General features: G+C 35.7%; 1 protein-coding gene across 1 annotated transcript; it reads left to right on the top strand.

The window, feature by feature from the left end:
- The first annotated feature begins 872 nt into the window (after positions 1-872).
- LOC123546800 (mannosyl-oligosaccharide glucosidase-like) lies at positions 873-14,518 on the top strand. Its single transcript, XM_053550482.1, has 4 exons — positions 873-902; positions 5,208-5,489; positions 7,282-7,449; positions 9,945-14,518. Exons 1-4 carry the CDS (start codon positions 873-875, stop codon positions 11,853-11,855), a joined length of 2,391 nt encoding a protein of 796 aa, XP_053406457.1. The 3' UTR covers positions 11,856-14,518.
- Positions 14,519-21,129: the final 6,611 nt, after the last annotated feature.

The raw sequence follows: 21,129 nt of genomic DNA on the forward strand, positions 1-21,129 counted from the left end.
GACCTTGTGATTTACTTGCAAAATATCTGGTGTGTCCACTGCCCAGAGGAGAATATTTTCTATAGTGCCAATGTAAACAGATAATATAAAACGTTTAAATTGGCGTTTAATGACTTTTGAGTGTTCCTTTTGTTTATTTAGTGTTTATGCCCAGGAGATATAGTTTTACGCTGTCGGTCTTTCTGTCGCAATTTTCGGTCGCCATATCTGTCATCGATGATGGTTCAACTTGGCTGAATGTGTACCACGTAGACGATGTCGCGCGCAAGACTAGGTGTAGCTCAAAGGTCAAGTCACACTTGACTAAAAGCATTGATGGCGTGTCGGTAATCTTTGTCATCATGGATGGATTCAATAAATGGCATGAATGCCACAGTAGCGACGTGTCGCGCGCAAGACCGTCCTGCTAAGTCAAGTCACACTAGACATTAGGATAGTGTGATGGGTCGGTTTCTTGTCACGATGATGATTTCAATAATTGCATGAATGTGTCCACAGTAGACGAGTGTCGCGCGCAAGACCAGGTCGTGTCAAAGGTCAAGGTCACATTAGACTTAGATATCATTAGGATGTCGGTCCAATCTTGTCATCGATGATGATTTCAATAATTGCAGATGTGTACACAGTAAGACACTGTGTGTGCAGACCAGTCGTGTCAGGTCAGTCACTTAGATTAAGGTCATTTTCATGATGTGCTTGATGCGGTCGAATCTTTGTATTGCAGATTTAATAACTACGCTGAATGTGTGACACGTAGTCGAGTGTTTCGGAAGACGCTCCGTAGTCAAAGTCTAAACTCTAACAATGGCATTATATTATTCAAAACATCGGGGCAGTGTCATCCATGGAGACAGCTTGTTTCTATGATCGTGATGACAATGTTGCCATACGCAACATGTGATGTGAGTACGAAACATGGACATTGTTCAAGTACTCAGGAGTTTCTTTATGATATCTTATCATTTCACACAGTTATGATGAATGACATGAATATTGTTGTAAAACAAAATACACTGTTGTGTTCTGTTAATGTCGTTACGTCAATGTCAATTACGACATTACAGATGAACGGTATAAATAGAATATCAATGGATTTGTATACAAACAGGATCTCATTTGTTTTATCGACTGAAAAATCGGTATCTATCAGAGATGAAACATACTTCGGTATATATTCACACAATTTTGTTCACAGATAAGTATAAATATCTTAAGTAAATAACAGTTAAAACTATATACAATCATTACGGCTAGAACGCAAGTTGGGCATCCGGTTACCAGATGGCTAGACGCTTTCTTTTTACAATGGTGAGCTGCTGTTGGGATACAAGACATCCATATTCCCAAAAGTTAAGTAAGCTCATAATTGAATCAAAAACAAATAGTAGGCATTATAAGACATTTATTATAGGTAGTTAAAAGTTCAGAGAATTAAATTGACTTTTGTAATGATTAACTGAAATAATACAAACAGGTGCTATCAAGTTGTTTGTAACATGTGATATGGTCAACACCAGTGCCTGAGGCATAGTGTGTTATTGTCACTGATCCCTACCAATTGTGTATTGTCATTGACTTCTCACCGTAATATTAACACAAGTGGATTGGTATGAAGGGATTATGAAAGTATTCTAGGTGGGTATAGCTTATCTAAAGAATAAAATATATTGGTCTGAAATATATTTCCCAGTATTGCCCGGGAATTACCAGTATTTCCCGGGAATTCCCTGTATTTCCTGCCGTCCTGGGAAATATAAGTATTTCCCGCTTTAATGCAAACCCTGTAATTGATAGTAGTAAGTCTATATAGACTTGTTAAACTGTATTTTGTGCTTCTTTGGTTAAACTTGCTCTACTTTGTAAGAATATTTTAGCTTGTTTTGATTAGACTCATTCTCCACTGATAAAATTCAATATTAAACTTCATTTACTTCATGACCGTGTTTCTCTCAGGAATAAAGTCTTAAAATACTTTTGTTTAATTTTGGTCTCTTCCAATGTTTTTAAAACATTGAAAAGAAAACAAGATTATCACCTGTTTTTGACTGTTAAATGAAAGTTAAATGTCTGCAAATACCATTTTCAGTAATCATTATTTATATTGATTACCGGACCTCTAGACAGTCCTACACGGGTTGTCTAGAGGTCCGGTAATCAGACCTTGACTCTGGGTCTCGAGGTCCGGTTACTGGACCCCTAGCCACTGCCTTCAAAAATCCATGGGTACAGTGCACATGTACAAAATCTGACAGAAAATAAATTGTGTCTGTAATGAAGCAAAATTCAAATAGCCCGATTTTTTTTTGATCCACACTTGCTAATTACTGCAATTTGGACTATTGACAATATGCATGATGTCAAAATGGTTTAAAATTTACACGCTCATGGCATAATTTAAGCTCTGCGTACATCAAGTACTAGTGAGATTTTCGCTAGAACTATGAAAGCGAATCAAATTATCTGAAAAATCAGAAGCGATTGTAGTAGTAATTTGTACATTTGTATTTGGCCAATCAGTGAGGCGGTTACATCTTTGACACTTTCCGCTTCATTGTCAGCATGTGCAAGTGTAAAAAAAACAGTGTTTTGTAAACAAATTGTTGATTTAGCAAGCAATCAAATTGCATTGCTACAAAATAATTTGGTCTCCAGTGTGAAAAAATGATGTGTAAGCTGCTTGTTATTACACCTGCTGCAGACTGACTTTCATCAATCAGTTTCCTACAATTTACTTATCATTTTTATTTGAGCGCAATACTGTTCATGCTAAATTGATGATATATCCTTTTATCTTATTTTTATGTGAGATACGTTACCTTAAACAATGTTTTAAAAATTTGTCTTACTTGCAGCATCAGCTGGAATCGTGGAAAACAATTTTTTTCAGACTTTTGGATTGAAACGATACTGATACTCATTGGATTTGGATAGGAAATGATGTATATATTTATCCATAACAGGGTTGTGCTTAAAATATTTAATTAAGTACAATTATTTTGGCAGTCTTCTCAATTAAATCACAATTAATTACTTGGTTTTGGGGACAAATAATTAATTAATTTTAATTATTCAGGACCAGATCAAAGGAAAATCTTGTTAACACTCTGAGTCCACAGTTTAAGTTTGAAACTCATGAGAATTGGTCAGAATGTTTGTTTTGATGACCTCTAGGTCAAGTTTGAATATGGGTCATGTGGGGTAAAACACTAGGTCACCCGGACAAATCGTAGGAAAAGCTTGTTAACACTCTAGAGGCCACAGTTGTAACCCAGCCTTTATAAATTTCATGAGAATTGGTCAGAATGTTTGTCTTGATGACCTTTAGCTCAAATTTGAATCTGGGTCCTGTAGGGTCGAAACGCTAGCCCACCCGGACAAATCAAAGGAAAAAGCTTGTTAACAATCTAGAGGCTACAGTTGTAATCCAATCTTCATGAAACTTAGTCAGAATGTTTGTATAGATGATCTCTAAGACAAGTTTGAAACTGGGTCATGTGGGGTCAAAATTCTGGGTCAGTAGGCCAGATCAAAGGAAAATCTTGTTAACACTCTTAGAGTCCACAGTTTAAGTTTGAAACTCAAGAGAGTTGGTCAGAATGTTTGTCTTGATGACCTCTAGGTCAAGTTTGAATCTATGTCTTGTGGGTCAAACCTAGGTCACTCGGTCAAATCCAAGGAAAAGCTTGTTAACACTCTAGAGGCCATAGTTGTAACCCTGTCCTTATGAAACTTAGTCAGAATGTTTGTATCGATGTTCTCTAGGTCAAGTTTGAAACTGGTTATTTGGGGTCAAAAAAACTAGGTCAGTAGGCCAGATCAAAGGAAAATCTTGTTAATGTTATAGAATCCACAGTTTCAGTTTGAAACTCATAAGAATTGGTCAGAATGTTTGTCTTGATGACCTCTAGGTCAGGTTTGAATCTGGGTCATGTGGGATCAAAAACTAGGTCACTTGGTTGAATCAAAGGTAAAACTTGTTAACACTCTAGAGGTCACTGTTGTGACTCAATCTTTATGAAACTTGGTCAGAATGTAGCTAGGTCAGAAGGCCAATCAACTCTGGTGAGCGATATAGGGCCATCGTGGCTCTCTTGTTTGTAGAGTGCCTCAAGTAAAAGGATTTAATGGGACAGAATTCTTACTCCTGGATTTCCGCCAAGTTGAAGTTGAACATTGAAAAACTAAGGTCAAGTCCTGTGGAACTGTTTTAAATTTTGCTCACTTCATTCAAAATAACCTTGGGGCAGAAGTACATGTAAAACCTACCTACATTCCTTCCACAATATGTAATCTAAAGAGTAAAGGCAAAATAGAAAACCCCATGTAACTCAGTATATTTAAGGATGTCTAACTCAGCCCTCTTTTGTTTCAGAGGTAAATTGGCACTTTGAACAGCAATAAATCACTTATCAAATGAAATTTTTTTTTCATTTTTGTACAATAAATCAATAATAAGTCTTGAAAAAAGTAAAACCTTAATAGAAAAAGGGAATATAGGGGGAAAAAATGTATGCGCCCTAAAAAATTTAAGTCAGAGTAGGTTTATTATAGAAATTGAATACTCTTCAAAAGGAGGGATGCTATTATGAATCTAACACCTTAATTGATTGTATTAAAATGGTGTCTGTTAAAGACAAAAAGAAATAATTTGTTGTTTCTAACTTTTCTTTTTAGTATGAAAAACAAGGGCATGCTTTAGATTATCTCAGCCAGGCCATTGGTACAACTTATTTCGGACATTCTGATAGACAGCAGCTGCTGTACACAAACAGAAATTGCTACTCATACCATTCTGTTGCTGATAGGTGATGAAAGAGACTAAAGATGTGTAGTTTCAAGGCATCCATGAATACCTTTAACACAACCGGCTAGACAGTTTTAAGCTCACTTGAACACAAAGAGTTCTAGATATGCATTTGTGATCACTCACCATCCTTCGTCCTCACAATTTTTTCACAACATCTCCTCTCGAACTGTTTGAATGAAGTGAATGCTCCTTGGATAGTTCTCTTCCCAAATTGTTCACTTGTTTGCCAAGAGCCAAAAGTAGAAAAAATGTTTATAAAAAAAACCAAACAGCTTTTAAATATTTTACACAAGTGATCCTTTGGTGACCTTTTGAAATAGTTTTGATTTGCCTATGGTATATAGTGAAAACTTTATCAGAAATCTGGCCGGATGGACATGTATGCTGATTATCATGACAGCATCTTAGTAAGACTTACAACATTATTCCAGTGTCTAATGTTTTATTTAGATATCGGATGTATCAGAAAGAGAAAGTGAAGACACCACTATACACCCCTACCATGCTGACAAAGGACAGTTCATCAGCCAAGCAAGGACCAGCCAGGTTTTGGGGATCTTACCGGCCACACACATACTTTGGAATGAGAACTAGAAGCCCTCGGTCTCCAGTTATGGGTCTCATGTGGTTGAATCAGCTGACAGGACAAATGCCACCACCAATCAGGCATTGGTGTGATCAGGTAAACACTACTAAAATGGCTAATCCAAGTCTGTTCATTAGAAGTCCAGGGGCGGCAAATTAAATTGTCCGTATTGCCCAGGTTGTCCTAAAGCTTGTATGAACAAGTGAAATTTGACCAGAATTTACTATATAACTATCAAACGGACAAGTAAAAAATAGCAATTGACAAAAACAGACAAGCAAGTCAAAATCAGATTTCGCCACCCCTGACTTTTAAAGGTGGTCAGTCATATTTGAACAACATTTTATGACATTTTTTAGTTTCCATTACATGAAGTTAGATCACTACTCTAAATGTATATTAAATTTTATTTCTTTTCGTGAAATTACCTCCCTTTAATATAACGTATTTATTAAAAAGGTAGACTTTTTCTTTAGATTTCAATGTAATTTCTAGTTTTACATTTGCATTTGATAGATATTGGGATATTTCAACTACCTGAAACTAAAGTCAAGCTTTAAAACAGCATGTAGCTTTGGAATTCATCTATTTTCAATCTAACATGGTTGCACAACAGAGAAAGGCAAAGGGAGGTAATAATAACTTTACAAACTTGCATCTCTGCTGTATTTTGGCAAGATATGTTTTGGGCTCAGGCCTTTGTGTCTTGTTCTTTATCTATATACAGTTACAATAGTTTCATGCTGAGCACTCAATATACTTTCCAATGCAAATCTTTGACAAATTTGATTACAATACTGCTTATATTCATATTATCCCTTAGGCAGCATACTAATTTTCATATAAACTGCAGTGCTGCATAAAAACTTGTTTCATTGTCATGCAACCACACCTCTTCTCGGGTCACTGTCGTTTATGGTCTCATTGGCTGTGACTCACTTTTGGATTCAAAATTATTTGGATTTTTTTGCTAATACTCTATGGAAATTGCATAGAGGTAAATTTTCTTCACCACTTTTTGCTTTAAAAATTCTCTTTGAATTCTCTTCATGGTGACATGCCGGAGGTCTATACTCTTGCATAGCGTAATGCTATACTGTGCTTGAAAGGGCAGATGGACCCTTATTAAACATAACACGAACATACAAAATTATTTCTTAAACAGGCAAAATATTTTTATTAACTAGATTTTTGTAGAAAACCGGTTACAAAAACCAGTTATTAGACTGGGGTATGTCATAGGACGGGCAGGCAAGCGGGTGGGTGGGCAGGCATCAAACTTGGTTTCCACACAATAACTTTAGTTTGGAACAAGCTATAGACACCAAACTTGGCTTGTAAATAGATGGTAAGGAGACAAAGGTTGGGATTGCATTTGGGGTCATTTGGGTCAAGGTCAAGATCGCTGTTGCTAAAAATAGAATAAATGGTTTCCACTCAATAACTTTAGTTTGCATTGATGTATTAAAATTAAACTTGGCCTATTGGTAGCTTATAGAAAAACCAAGGTTGGGATTTTATATGGGGTCATTGGGGTCAAGTTTAAGGTTAGGATAACTTATTTAATCTTTATACTTAGAAAATTCCATGGTGGCGCAGTGGTCTAGAGCGTTGGGCCAAAAGCTACTTTAAAAACAAGAGGAATTTGAGATATATTGTATTTAAAGGTTGAGTTGATTTGATTTCACTTAATTTTGAATCAAACAGGAATTCAATTAAGGTAATAAATTTTCAATGAAGACAACAGTGAGTTTCACAAAGAAAATTGCGTAAGTTACGTCTAAAAAAAGTTTGATTTTCGAAGACATTGCATACCGATACATGGCTATGAAGTAAGACTTGTTATCTAAAACAGCACTGTTAATAGTCTCTGTACAATATTGACCAGGGTGACAGGTTGCCGAAGTATGGCTGGTTGAAACATGATGGGATTAACTTTGGAGTACAAGAGATTCATGATACTGACTTCACCATTACAACAGAGTTTGTGAAGCGACTTGGAGGTGAGCACGGGGGTGACTGGACTGCCAGAATTACAGCTAAACCAAATGACAAGGTAACTTTTTAAGATAAAGTTATTATTATTCTTAAAGTCACCCAGTAAGTATTGTCTATATACTCAGATAGTAGCAGTTTGACAATTATGAAACATTTATTGACTGACTTGCCTGTGTCAGTAATATGCACTTGCTGAATCACTAGCCGGTCAGTAATATACACAAGGTATCTTTGCTCATGGTGAGCTATTGTGATAGTCCGTCGTGCGTGCTTCAGTCCATCCGTTGTCAACAATTTCTTTTAACAACATCTCCAAAACTGAATGGAGTTTGATCAAACTTGGATGGTCCTCTACCAAAGTTGTTCAAAGGGTTTGTCTGATCAGATTTTGAAATAATGTCACACAAATGGGCCTTATGTAACCTTCTACCAAGACTTCAAATTATTCTGATTCTTACAAAATATGTCTGCAGGATGGGGTGGGAGGGATGCGTGGTCACTTTTCCATATATTTATGTATTTGAACCTTTAAAAGACTTCTTGTGCGAAATTGCTGGCCCAATTATTTGTGACCTTCTACCAAGACTGTTCAAATTATTATGATTTGTCAAAAAAAATGGCTGCCAGAGGGCGTGGTCAGTTTGCTATATGCATATAGTGGAAACTTTAAAAAAATTTCTTGCACTTCTTAGCTCACCTGAGCACAAAGTGCTCATGGTGAGCTTTTGTGATCACGCTGTGTCCATCGTCAGTTGTGCGTGCGTCCGTCAGTCAAGTCATCCCTCGTCAACATTTGTGTTTAAACGACATCTCCTCCAAAACCAATGAATGGATTTTGATGAAACTTGCCCTTGATGTTCCTTGGGTGGTCCTCTACATAGTTGACTCCTATTGCTTTAGGGGCTGTTACATCAGAGGTTAAATTAATGGTGACCGCAAGACTGAAAATGAGCCGCGCCATGAGAAAACCAACATAGTGCGTTTGCGACCAGCATGGATCCAGACCAGCCTGCGCAGTCTGGTCAGGATCCATGCTGTTCGCTAATGGTTTCTCTAATTGCAATAGGCTTTGAAAGCGAACAGCATGGATCCTGACCAGATTGCACGGATGCACTATGTTGGTTTTCTCATGGCGTGGCTCAAATGGTTTTGAAGGATGTGACTCTTCCTTTTTTCAGCTGATTTCCAATTTTTGAAGAAAAAAAATGAAGTAAAAGTTGTCGGATTTGGTCACATACGTGCATAAATGAAACTTTGTTATAAGGTTTATGGATACCTCTGATTTGTTCTTTCTTTTTTGGTCAATGAGCAGTATTACATCCATGATGCTGAAAGAGGTTTTGGCCAAGGACTGTAAAATTTATAGGATGATAGCCTAGATGACTTTACCTTTTAGAGCATCAGTATTTCAGGCCTTCTAGTGAAACCTTTAAAACCTTTAAAAACCTTTAATTTCAGAGCAAACCTTTAAAACCTTTAAATCTTCTGAAAAAAACCTTTAAAACGGCCAAATAGCCTGTACTTTTCACTCAAAACCTATATTTTTGTTCAGACTGCTTGCAGTGCCAGTTTAAAGCAAGTAATGGTTATACTACTGTATTTCTTCCCCCCTTTTAAGTGTTGTTATTAGGATACTGCTTGTGTATCTTTCATCTTGAGTTTTTCAGAATGCTGTTGTGTTCACCAGACCACATACATGTAGATGTTTGCAGTAGTGTTTACTAGACCATGGGTGTTCCATGTATTCAGCATAAGGTACCATGGAGCTGAATGCTTGAAATGGTCTGGTGACATGATGTTTACACTATGGTAACAGTGGACAAGGTCTGGTGAAGATACAGCATTCTGAGCAAAGTTGATGTAGACACTACAATGTATAAAACAGGAACCATATACAAAAATAGGTGATATAAATGTGCAGTGAAAGTAGGAATACCCATTAAGTTAGGTATGTATATCAATCATAATGTATAATTCAAACAGTATGAGATAATATCAAACATGCCTATTTCTGATGTCTGTTGTTTTAGAGTGTGGGTTTCCATATAAATTTTATTATAAATAAACTTTTTTTTTAGTAAATACCTGTATATATTATGTGTTTTCAACGAGAATTCCGACAAAAATAGCCTTTGTTTACTCTATATTTTTTAATATTTTACACTAAAAGGCCTTTATTTCCATAGATTGGAGCCTTTATAAAAACCTTTATTTTTGTTCAGGCCTGCTAGTAGGCCTGGTATTTTAAAAGTCAAGGACACAACAGCCTTAAAACAAAAACTGTTTCTGATCATTAGCTAAAGAATGTTTGAGCCTTCAGCCATCAAAACTCATAACATTATTGTCTATGTTCAGGAGATGACCCCTCTCTCTTTTTGAGGGAGGGGAGGGAGATTGGGAGATCAAAAGTCAACTTAATGTCACAGTGACCTAGAGATTATAATGGTTTAGAATCTATAGCTTGAGAATGCGTGGGCCTATGGCCATCAAACTTTATAGCATGATTGTTTATAGTATGCTTATGTGACTAAGAATTTGAATTCTTTATTTCAGTTTCCTGAAAGAAAGAGGCTGGTATCTCTGATGTTTTATACAGCATTGGATGGTCAGGGCCAGATTGAGCCTGTCCTCTCCAAAACTGGCCAAAGACTAAATGCAATAACTGGTTACTCAGAAGAACTTGGCTATTTCAAACTCAATTTTCCAAAATCAAAATCAGACTCAACATATCGCCATAACTATCTCTTAACATATGCACCAGGTCTTGACAAACTGAAAGAAGCCATTATGAATGGTATTAGAGTTGAGGCATGGGATAAAGCTAGAAAAGTTCCATATTTTGTCCTCGGAGGTAGACAGGTTCCCCGAGAGGCAGAGGGTGGAGCTAATTTCCTTGTGTATCAGGTAACCACAGAATTACCATTTGAAATGGAAGTTGTATTTGAATCGGGCAGCTTTGTTGATAGACCAGACAAACTTTCTGGAAGTTTATTTGATGCTACTTTATCTCAGCATATCTCTCAGTTTGATAAAAGATTTGAGGAAATATTTAGTTTGAATTCAAAAGGCTTTTCAGATAATGAGATAAAGTTTGCCAAGGCAGCTTTAAGTAATATGGTAGGAAGTATCGGATACTTTTATGGAGCATCTTTGGTACAGTCATCTTACAATGAGGAACCAGTCCGCTACTGGAATACAGCGTTGTACACAGGTGTCCCATCACGCTCTTTCTTCCCGAGGGGTTTTCTATGGGATGAAGGGTTCCATAATTTGTTAATCAGCAAATGGGATCCAGAAATATCAAAAGACATCCTATCTCACTGGTTAGATTTAATAAATTCTGAGGGATGGATTCCTCGAGAACAAATATTGGGAGTGGAAGCTCGAGCACGAGTTCCAGATGAATTTGTCGTCCAGCACAATGAAAATGCCAATCCGCCAACTCTTATTCTCCCACTTCAGAGACTTATTAAAGGAATGTTGAGCAGCGATAAGGAAAAGGACAAAGTTTTCCTAATGGCTGTTTTTCCTAGACTGAAAGCATGGTTCCAGTGGTATAATACGACACAAGATGGTCCCAAACCATTCACTTACAGATGGAGGGGCAGAGATTCCAAAACAAATAAAGAACTAAACCCTAAAACATTAACATCTGGTTTAGATGACTATCCCAGGGCGTCACACCCAACTGACAATGAGTATCATGTTGATCTTAGATGTTGGATGGCACTTGCTTCAGGGCTGATTGCTGATATAGCAAGCTCCCTTGGTGAAAATGGCAATGAATATCTAGCCACACATAAACTTTTAACAAACAATGGAATTCTTGATCAGTTGCACTGGTCAGATACAAAGCAACAGTACAGCGATTATGGACTGCATTCAGATAAAGTGAGACTGGAACGTCCAAAACCTCCGCAAAATCTTGAACCAGGGCAGAGGCCACCACCAATGAATATGGATAAAGTACGTGTAGTACTAGCAGATCCCAAACCTGGCTTTGTAAATGCTTTTGGATATGTGAGTTTGTTTCCATTCTTGCTTAAAATAGTAGAACCAAGTTCTCCAAAATTAATGAGGACCATGACTGACTTGCGAAGTGACCGTCTGCTGTGGACGGATTTTGGATTACGTTCACTGGGACAATCATCCACAATGTACAACAGATATAACAGCGAGCACGACCCACCTTATTGGAGAGGTGCAATATGGATAAACATGAATTATCTTGCTTTAAGTGCCTTAGATTTTTATAGAACAGTTAGCGGTCCTTACCAAAAACAGGCGGCTGAAATTTACACAGAATTAAGAAACAATGTCGTTAAGAATATATACAAACAGTATGAGCAGACAGGTTACATTTGGGAGAATTATAATGATAAAACTGGTGAAGGAAAGGGTTGTCATCCATTTACAGGGTGGTCTGCCCTCGTTACCCTTATAATGGCAGAAATTTATGAATGAAAACGTTCTGTTATCTATGCAGAATTTTTTTTTCTAGTTTAAGAAAATGGGAATCAGTCTTCATATCATAATGACTAAACAAAGACTCTGTAATTATAAGTGCTTGTAATTGTAAATGCTTGTCACATGTTAATGGTGCAAGTTTTTATCCCATTGGCTTGGGGAGTGGAGATTATCCAAAGGCTATTAACTCGCTTTGAACTTTTTTTCATTTCTTCAGATAGCAAACTAATTGTGTTTAAATGTTTTACATAAAGAGATCTCGTAGACATAGGAGTTGGGAGTTGGTTTGCTTGTGAATGAAGGAAGAGGTCAGATATAGGGAAGATTATGCTACTTTTAAAGTTTATTTTATCTTTAATGTCAAAGACTGTTGCAGCTATCTAACATTAAGATGATCTCAGGAAAAGAGAATGTGTTGAGTTTGGCATGATTGGTATGTAATGGTCAGAATGAAGCTTGAATCTGGAGTTTGGAAATATTGAAGACATTTATGCAGTACAAACTTATATAATAAAAGCAGTTTCCTCATCTAGAAGCTTTTTTAATGACAGCTTTTCAGTAATCAGGACAACAGGGCTTCCTTGTACATAACTTGGTACAGGTCTTGTATATTGGAATTTCATATTCATATTTGAAATCAATGATCAGTTCTGTATATAGCTTTGATCTTGTTAGATATACACTGTGAAGGATTTTTCTTGACAGATATTAACTACTGAACAGTATTGGCAAGGCTCTTTCAAGATTTAAAAAAAGAAATTGCTATATAACAATGCTTGCCCATGGTCACTAGGGGATTAGCAAAACACTCAAGTTAACCAAGGTTTTGAATGATCCAAACATAGAAAATATAAGGAAGGCAGCAGGGAACCACATTAATTGATCCAAACATAGAAAATATAAGGAAAGTAGCTGAGGAATCACATAAATTGATCAAAACGTAGAAATACAAGGGTAACAGCCGGGAACCACATTATGTAATTTAATTGATCAAAACATACAATATATAACAGTAGGGGAAACTTCCTGATCGGGAAATTATTTATGTGTTTTTCCCTACTTCCCGAACAGGAAACTTGTTACTTATTATAGTAACATGCTTCCCATTCAGGAAGTAAAACCACTATATTTTATGTAGGTTCATTAAAAATGCCCCATGCATAAGACTATACATGAGATCTCAAAATTGAATATGCCATATTGAAATTAAAAGACATATCTAGATTTCTACCGTTCAGAATTTTCTTAAATGTCTTAGTATTTTTTTAATTTCACATTGAATCTGCCCTTTTTCTGAATGAACTGCAAAAAAGCAGAGTTTCCCGATTTGGAAACCTAACTTCCCAATCAGGAAATTCTTCTTATTTGCGTGGCACATCTTTTTATCATACTAAATGGAATATCAAGCCAGACGAAGTCATAAGAACCAGAAGAAACATTTCAAAGGAAAATCTGAAAAAAACTTGATAAACTACATAAATATGAAAATCACAAACTAGTGTCATATTGCAAAGGCTGTGTCTCCTACATTAAAAACTTTAAAACTATTATACAGAATGCAAAGAAAGTAGATCAAGCAACACAGACCGATACTATTAAACATATTTGTATAGGTACAATTTTTACCTTAATTGATGCCAAATCTTTTTTTCAGTAATAAATTCACAGTATCTAGTTTGATACAAAGTGATATTGAGAAATACCAAAAGCAGGACAATTTTTGATGCTAGATGTTTTTCAATGTAAAATTCTGATTTTGTTCATGAGGGATACATAATGCTTTTCCAGATTGTTTGTATTCTTCACATGAATATTTTACAAAAAAAATCAATTACTAAGAGTAAGATAAGATAGTGGAACTAACAACCAACACAGATTAAAATTAACAGATTTATTAAAATGACCGACGTTTCGACTCTTCACGAGTCTTCATCAGGGTGAACAAATAACAGAAACAAATCTACTAAGGTACAAAAATTCGGGAGCAATTGTCACGTGATGTATGTCTAAAAATAGAATTGTAAATATTGTCCTAGGGAGCAGTTGTTATTTAGTGTTAGTGAAAATTGTTATCGAAATCGTAGTTGATAATTAACAGTTCTTTTCAAAAATGCCATATATTGAATAAATACTTATTTGAATGTCTCGTAATGAATCAAAAAAATCAATTGTCAAGGTGATACCAAATGTATTTTTCAAATTGAAAATTTTTGAACAAACTTAAGAAATTCGAAACAGTAGCTTTAGTAGTATACTGTCATATGCTAGAACCAGAATTATTATTAATTAAATTCTGTTCTTTAGGTAACTTATTATACATGATAATATAACAGTATTACAAAACATAACGATAAAATATGAAAGGGGTTTACTTATAATGACATAGAGATTTGGTTTCAGAGTATATATTGTTTTGGAATACTACTTTATGCTTTGATAGGAACAGAGATATTTGACTTTTAAAAAACTTACTTTTTTCTTTTAACAAGGCAGTCTGAAAGACAGCTAAATCCCCCGCCACTGCTATGGATAGTGAAAGGGTAAACCTTTGATTTTAGCCGTGACCTTGACCTTGAACTGACATGGCTGACTTATGAATTCTGCACAACGTCTTGATGAGGTGATCATTTGACCAGTTTCATGAAAATCCTTCAAGGGGTTTAGGAGATACAGAGGTGAAACCTTTGACCTTCAGTTGTGACCTTGACCTTGAGTTGACATGGCTGACTCATGAGTTCTTGATGAGGTGATCATTTGACCCAGGTTTGATGAAAATCCTTCAAGGGGTTAAGGAGATACAGAGTGGACACCAAATGGAAGGCTCAAACCTTCGACCCTTAGTTGTGACCTTGACCTTGAGAGTTGTGACCTTGACCTTTAGCTGGCATGGTTGACTCATAATTTCTGCATATCGTTCTGATGAGGTAATCATTTGACCCAAGTTTTATAAAATTCCTTCAAGGGGTTTAGGAGATATAGAACGGACACGAAATGGAAGGCTCAAACCTTTGACCTTCAGTTGTGACCTTGACCTTCAGCCGACATGGCTGACTCATAAATTCTGCACATCGCCTTGATGAGGTGATCGTTTGACCCAAGTTTGATGAAAATCCTTCAAGGGGTTTAGGAGATATAGAGCGGACACAAAATGGAAGGCTCAAACCTTTGACCCCAAGTTGTGTCCTTGACCTTGAGCCGGCATGACTGACTCATGGGTTCTGCACATCGTCTTGATGAGGTGATCATTTGACCCAAGTTTTATAAAATTCCTTCAAGAGGTTTAAGAGATATAGAGCGGACACAAAATGGAAGGCTCAAACCTTTGACCTTGACTTGAGACCTTGACTTTGAGCCGGCATGGCTGACTCGTGGGTTCTGCACATCCTCTTGATGAGGTGATCATTTGACCCAAGTTTTATAAAATTCCTTCCAGGGGTTTAGGAGATATAGAGCGGACACAAAATGACAGGCTCAAACCTTTGACCTTGAGTTGTGACCTTGAACTTGAACCGACAAGGCTGACTCATGGGTTCTGCACATCGTCTTGATGAGGTGATCATTTGACCCAAGTTTCATGAAAATCCTTCAAGGGGTTTAGGAGATATGGACCGGACACGATTTTGTTACGGACGGATGGAAGGACGGACGCAGACCATTCCTATAATCCCTCTGCCACGGCGGGGGATTAAAAATTGAGCTAAAAATTAGAACCAATACTGACAGACAATTAACCTTGTGCTGCTTGATATTGTAAAACATTAAACATAAAGGAAACTGGATATTGTAAAACATTAATCATAAAGAAAATTGGGGCAGTAAGATGCATCTACCTGAAACTGTAAATCTGTTCAAATGCAGCACATGCTCTTACAGTATTTTGTGTTTTATATTCACTGTGTCAGATGTGATACCTTCAAGAAAAGATGTAACTACTTTGTTTCTTTCACTTTTATATTTATCAAAATTCAAGTTAATCAAGGATTCTATGTCTCTATTAATAGCTGATACAGATTACAATCTCTTAATATGTCTTCCTTTTCTGCACACCCAAATGCAAAGGCGACAAATGCTCTTTCAGACTGTTTTAAACCTAAAAAGAGAAGTAAACAAAAATATGACTTCAGTCTTAAAAAAATGCTATTTACTATCAAAGTCTACACCAATCCACGTAACTCTGATTTCACTTATGATATAATTATTCTCCTTTTTAACTTAGATTTTTTGTTAAAGTTTTTGATAAAGTCAAATATCTCTACAACTATCAAAGTTTTTGACTTAAAACTTACAATATGTATTTACTGTCAAAGTCTACACCAGAAAACAATCCTCATAACTTGATATTTACCAGAGTTAGGCCCCTTTTTAACTTTGATTTTGTAGTGTAGAAATGTTTGATAAAGTCAGATATCTCTGTTACTATCAAAGATTAAATAGTTTTTTACTATTTAAGTCTACACCAGGAGAAACAATCCCCATAACACTGATTTGAATTTTGACAGAGTTATGCCCCTTTTTAACTTAGACTTTTTTTTTGGAAAAAGTTTTTGATGAAGTCAAATATCTCTGTTACTATCAAAGATTTTGACTTGAAAATTAAAACAGTTATTTACTATCAAAGTCTTCACTATGAGAAACAATCCTCATAACTCTGATTTGAATTTTACTGTTAAAATTTGTACTTGCAAAGCTCTAATTCAGAGTCAAGCACTGACAAAAGTTGAGCATTATGTAGTAACACATACAAGAGATCTTAAAAAGATATAGTTGGGATTTTCTAAGACTACAAAAATGGCCGTAATTCTGACAAAATGCTGATTAGAGTTATGGTTCTTGAACTATAAAGTCCCAAATGATCGATGATAAACAAGTGTGCAAAGTTTCAAAACTGTAGCTCTTACAGTTTTTGACCTAAACAAAAAATTTAACCAAGAACCTAAAATTTTCCAAGTACAGTAAAGGGCAATTATTTTATCAAAATGCATATCAGAGTTGTGGTTCTAGGCATACATAGTCCCCTAATGTGCAAAGTTTTTAAGCTGTTACCCTTACAATGTTTGAGAAAAAGTGCACCTAAACAAAATATTTAACAAACGCAGACACATACGCCAATGATCAAGTGACGACAATACCTCATAGATGTTTTTGTGTTTTAAAAATCAGACGACCTAAAAGGAGAAAGAAATAAATTTACGTCAGAAACTATGCTAGAGTCACACAAGACAAAATCTTGGAATGTCTCTAAAGTAAATATTCAAATAACTGACCCACTGCCTTTGAACCCAAACTCATATGAGTCTGTTAAAATCCTGGGGCACCAGACACATGAAATTACAGGATCACAACTCCCTGAAAACTTGAAATTTGAACAAAATAAAAGAATAAATTTTCTGAATGCTTTCAGTTTCCTGATTGTGAAGTAACTAAAAGGCTAGGTTTCCCGATCGGGAAGTTAGGTTTCCAATTCGGGAAACTCCTGATTTTAAGCAATTTCTGAAGAAAATGGTCAATTTCACTGTCAAATAAAAAATTCAATAAGATATTTAGAAAAATTTTGAACGATAGAAATTTAGATATATCATTCAAGTTTAATGTGGCATATTCAATTTGCAGATCTTGTGTATATTCTTATGCACCGGCTATTTTGAATGAAATGGGTCTAAAATGCTCGATATTGCTTCCCGAACGGGAAGCATGTTACTATAAAAAGTAACAAGTTTCCCGTTCAGGAAGTGGGGAAAAATCCATAAATGATTTCCCGAATGGGAAGTTTCCCCTACTGTATAAGGAAAAGGGCCAAGGAACCACATCTCTTGATCCAAACATAGAAAATATAAGGGTAATCTAAACTTAGAAAATATAAGGAAAACAGCCGAGGATCCACATTTGATTGCTCAAGTGAGCCCATGCTCGAACTAAAATGGTTATAAATGACAATAATTTGTCATTTACAAATTTTAAAATAGTATAAACAAATTGATAAGAAGATGAAAGATTGTATATTAGCTTGCATTTGCTTGGTTTATGCATTTTAATTTTGAGAGGTGGTGGGAGGGTGTAAGGTGTTTAGAACTCAAAAAGAAATTTGAGCAGCATCATCAGAAAACCAACATAGTGCATTTGCGACCAGCATGGATCCAGACCAGCCTGCACATCCATGCAGTCTGGTCAGGATCCATGCTGTTCACTTTCAAAGTCTATTGCAGTTAGAGAAACCTTTAGTGAACAGCATGGATCGTGACCTGACTGCGCAGATGCACAGGCTGGTCTGGATCCATGCTGTTTGCAAATGCACTACTATGTTGGTTTTCTCATGGTGCGGCTCACTTAATCTTTTGATTTTCTTATAACATTGTCTTGTTTTATAATGGTGTTCATGTAGACCAATGCCGGATATACTTCAGTTATTTGATATTAAGATTTATAAGATATGTGTACTTTAAAATGTTTAGTGGTGTAACTACAGTCAGTTTTTCCTCTTTTTATTTGGCACTGAATTGGGAGTAACTGGATTGATCATTTTATCAGAAGTTTATGTGAGCAGCTGGCTAGATCATCTTTATAGCAATAGGACTAATTAGTCGGCTTTCTTTCCTTTTCAGGGGGGAAAATCGACTATTTAGTTCTTCCTCCTTTCCTTTTCCATTATTCACCTAGGCCATTATAAGTTAATGTTTTTCTGCACATTTGATAAACCGTAGGTATTTTTTTTTATGGTTTAACATCATTTATCTGGATAACATAGAATAAAGCCTGGACTCCTTATACAGAAACGAAAATTATTTCATGAATTAATGGCAACCAGTGAGTAAAGATATTAAATTCATATTTCTATCTTTCTAAACATAAAATATGATATTACAAGTGTTGACACATTAATTAATTCTAAATTATGTCTTAAAATTAGCTTGAAATATGCAGGTCTCTTAAATCCTTGGCAGATATCTCAAAAACAAGCACACAGATCTGTACATTTTGTGTCACCATATCATAGTCTATTTGTTAATTTACAACCACTGCACCCAGGACCTTCAAACTTCACTTGCTAATAGTACTTATTGAGTACACCACCCCTGTTGACTTTGGGGTCACCACGTCAAAGATCAAGGTCATCAGGTCAAAGGTCAAGGTGCTGCGGGGTCATTTGTCACCATTAGTGACAGCTCTTGTTATTAAAAAAATTTAAACATAATATATTATACATAGTATTTTTGTACATATGCAGTTGACATATACTCTGCTTTATATAGTGTTTATTTTGGTCTTACATAGATATGTATGAAAGAATCAACTAGTCTATTTTTCATTGCCTAAAGCTGTTACAAGTAACTTAAGTCATTCACAGTTACTGTATTATTAATTATTTAAATAAATACAGATAAGGGACCATCAGTTTGTCCTTCACAGTCTTTCATTCATTATGAAGATATATACAAGTAAGGGGAGAAAGAATCGGTTCCTCCTTCAGTCTGTTGTTTATTATGTAGATATATACACATAAAGCTGAAAGAACCAATTAGTCCTTCACAGTATTATTCATAATTCATTATGTAGATATATTTACACATAAAAGGCGATCAGCTAGTCCTTCACAGTCTATCATTAATCTCAAAGATATATACACGTAAGGGGAAAAGGAAACAGTAAATCCTTCTTCATTATGCAGATATATAAGAACCAGCTTAGTCCTTCACAGTCTATCATTCATTTTGCAGATATATACACATAAAGCTGAATGAACCAGCTAGACCTTCACAGTCCATCATTTATTTTGTAGATATAATCACATAATTATATAAATGCTGAAAGAACCAGCTAGTCCTTCACAGTCTTTCATTCATTTTTAGCTCGACTATTCGAGGAATAAGTAGAGCTATCCTACTCATCACGGCGTCGGCGTCACACCTTGGGTTAAGTTTTTCGTACCAGTCCACATTTTGACAAAGTCTTTTGAGATAAAGCTTTGAAACTTTCAACACTTGTTTACCATCATCATGGCCAGTTATAGGCAAGAGCACATAACTCAATCAAGGATTTTGGCTGAATTATGGCCCCTTTTGACTTAGAAATCATGGTTAAGTTTTTCGTACCAGTTCATATTTTGACAAAGTCTTTTGAGATAAAGCTTTGAAACTTTCAATATTTGTTTACCATCACCATGTCCAGTTATAGGCAAGAGCACATAACTCCATCAAGGATTTTGGCTGAATTATGGCCTTTTTTTACTTAGAAATCTGGGTTAATATTTCGTACCAGTTCATATTTTGACAGTCTTTTGAGATAAAGCTTTGAAACTTTCAGCACCTGTTTACCATCACCATGTCCAGTTATAGGCAAGAGTACATAACTCCATCAAGGATTTTGACTGAATTATGGCCCCTTTTGACTTAGAAATCATGGTTAAGTTTTTCGTACCAGTTCATATTTTGACAAAGTCTTTTGAGATAAAGCTTTGAAACTTTCAATACTTGTTTACCATCACCATGTCCAGTTATAGGCAAGAGCACATAGCTCCATCAAGGATTTTGGCTGAATTATGGCCCTTTTTGACTTAAAAATCTTGGTTAATATTTCGTACCAGTTCATATTTTGACAATGTCTTTTGAGATAAAGCTTTGAATCTTTCAACACCTGTTTTTTTATTAAGTGAGACCTTTCAGAAATTATTTTTATGTCAAAAAATGAATACAAATAAGGGGTTATGCCTTAGAGTATCTGTAAGTTGATTTCTAGCATCTTTGACCATGTTTAAAGCATAAAAAGTGCAATTTTGTAACTTTTTGTTAAAAAAAGGCCTTAAAGGGAGAAGGAATAAATTAATCAGTTTCTTCCCCCTTAGCAGTTACCATCTGTTGTTCAGGTACACACATGCTAGGAGGAAAAGAAACCTCTTGGTCAGCTTCTTATTTGTGTACAAAAACTGGGGTTGGGGATTAAGTAAGGGATGGTGTTGCATTGAGTTAATTTTCTTGTTCACCCCCCCCCCCCCCCCCCCCCATCAAATCGTTTTGCACCTGTAATACATTACATTGCGTATAGACACGTTTACATAACAATTATGTTTAAGCCATGTTTAGTTTAGTTACATTATATATTTTGTAATCAAACATGTAAAGCAACTATTCTGGGACCAGTCTGAAATGTTTTGTTCCTAAAAAAGGAATGGTTTTAGAACTGTTCTATTTTTGTCATTTTTATAATATGTAAAATGTTTGTATTGAAAATGAAGGTATTTCTTCTGTAAGTTTTCTTATGTATTTTTATTTATCAAAAG

The sequence above is a fragment of the Mercenaria mercenaria genome, chromosome 9 (genome assembly GCF_021730395.1).
Source record: "Mercenaria mercenaria strain notata chromosome 9, MADL_Memer_1, whole genome shotgun sequence".
Taxonomy (NCBI): domain Eukaryota; kingdom Metazoa; phylum Mollusca; class Bivalvia; order Venerida; family Veneridae; genus Mercenaria; species Mercenaria mercenaria.

Bases quoted from the DNA above. Each gene is read 5' to 3' on its own strand.
- LOC123546800 (XM_053550482.1), top strand. From the start codon at position 873: ATGACAATGTTGCCATACGCAACATGTGAT. The intron at 903-5,207 runs GTGAGTACGAAA...TTATCATGACAG, and splicing joins TGCCATACGCAACATGTGAT to CATCTTAGTAAGACTTACAA. The intron at 7,450-9,944 runs GTAACTTTTTAA...TCTTTATTTCAG, and splicing joins CAGCTAAACCAAATGACAAG to TTTCCTGAAAGAAAGAGGCT.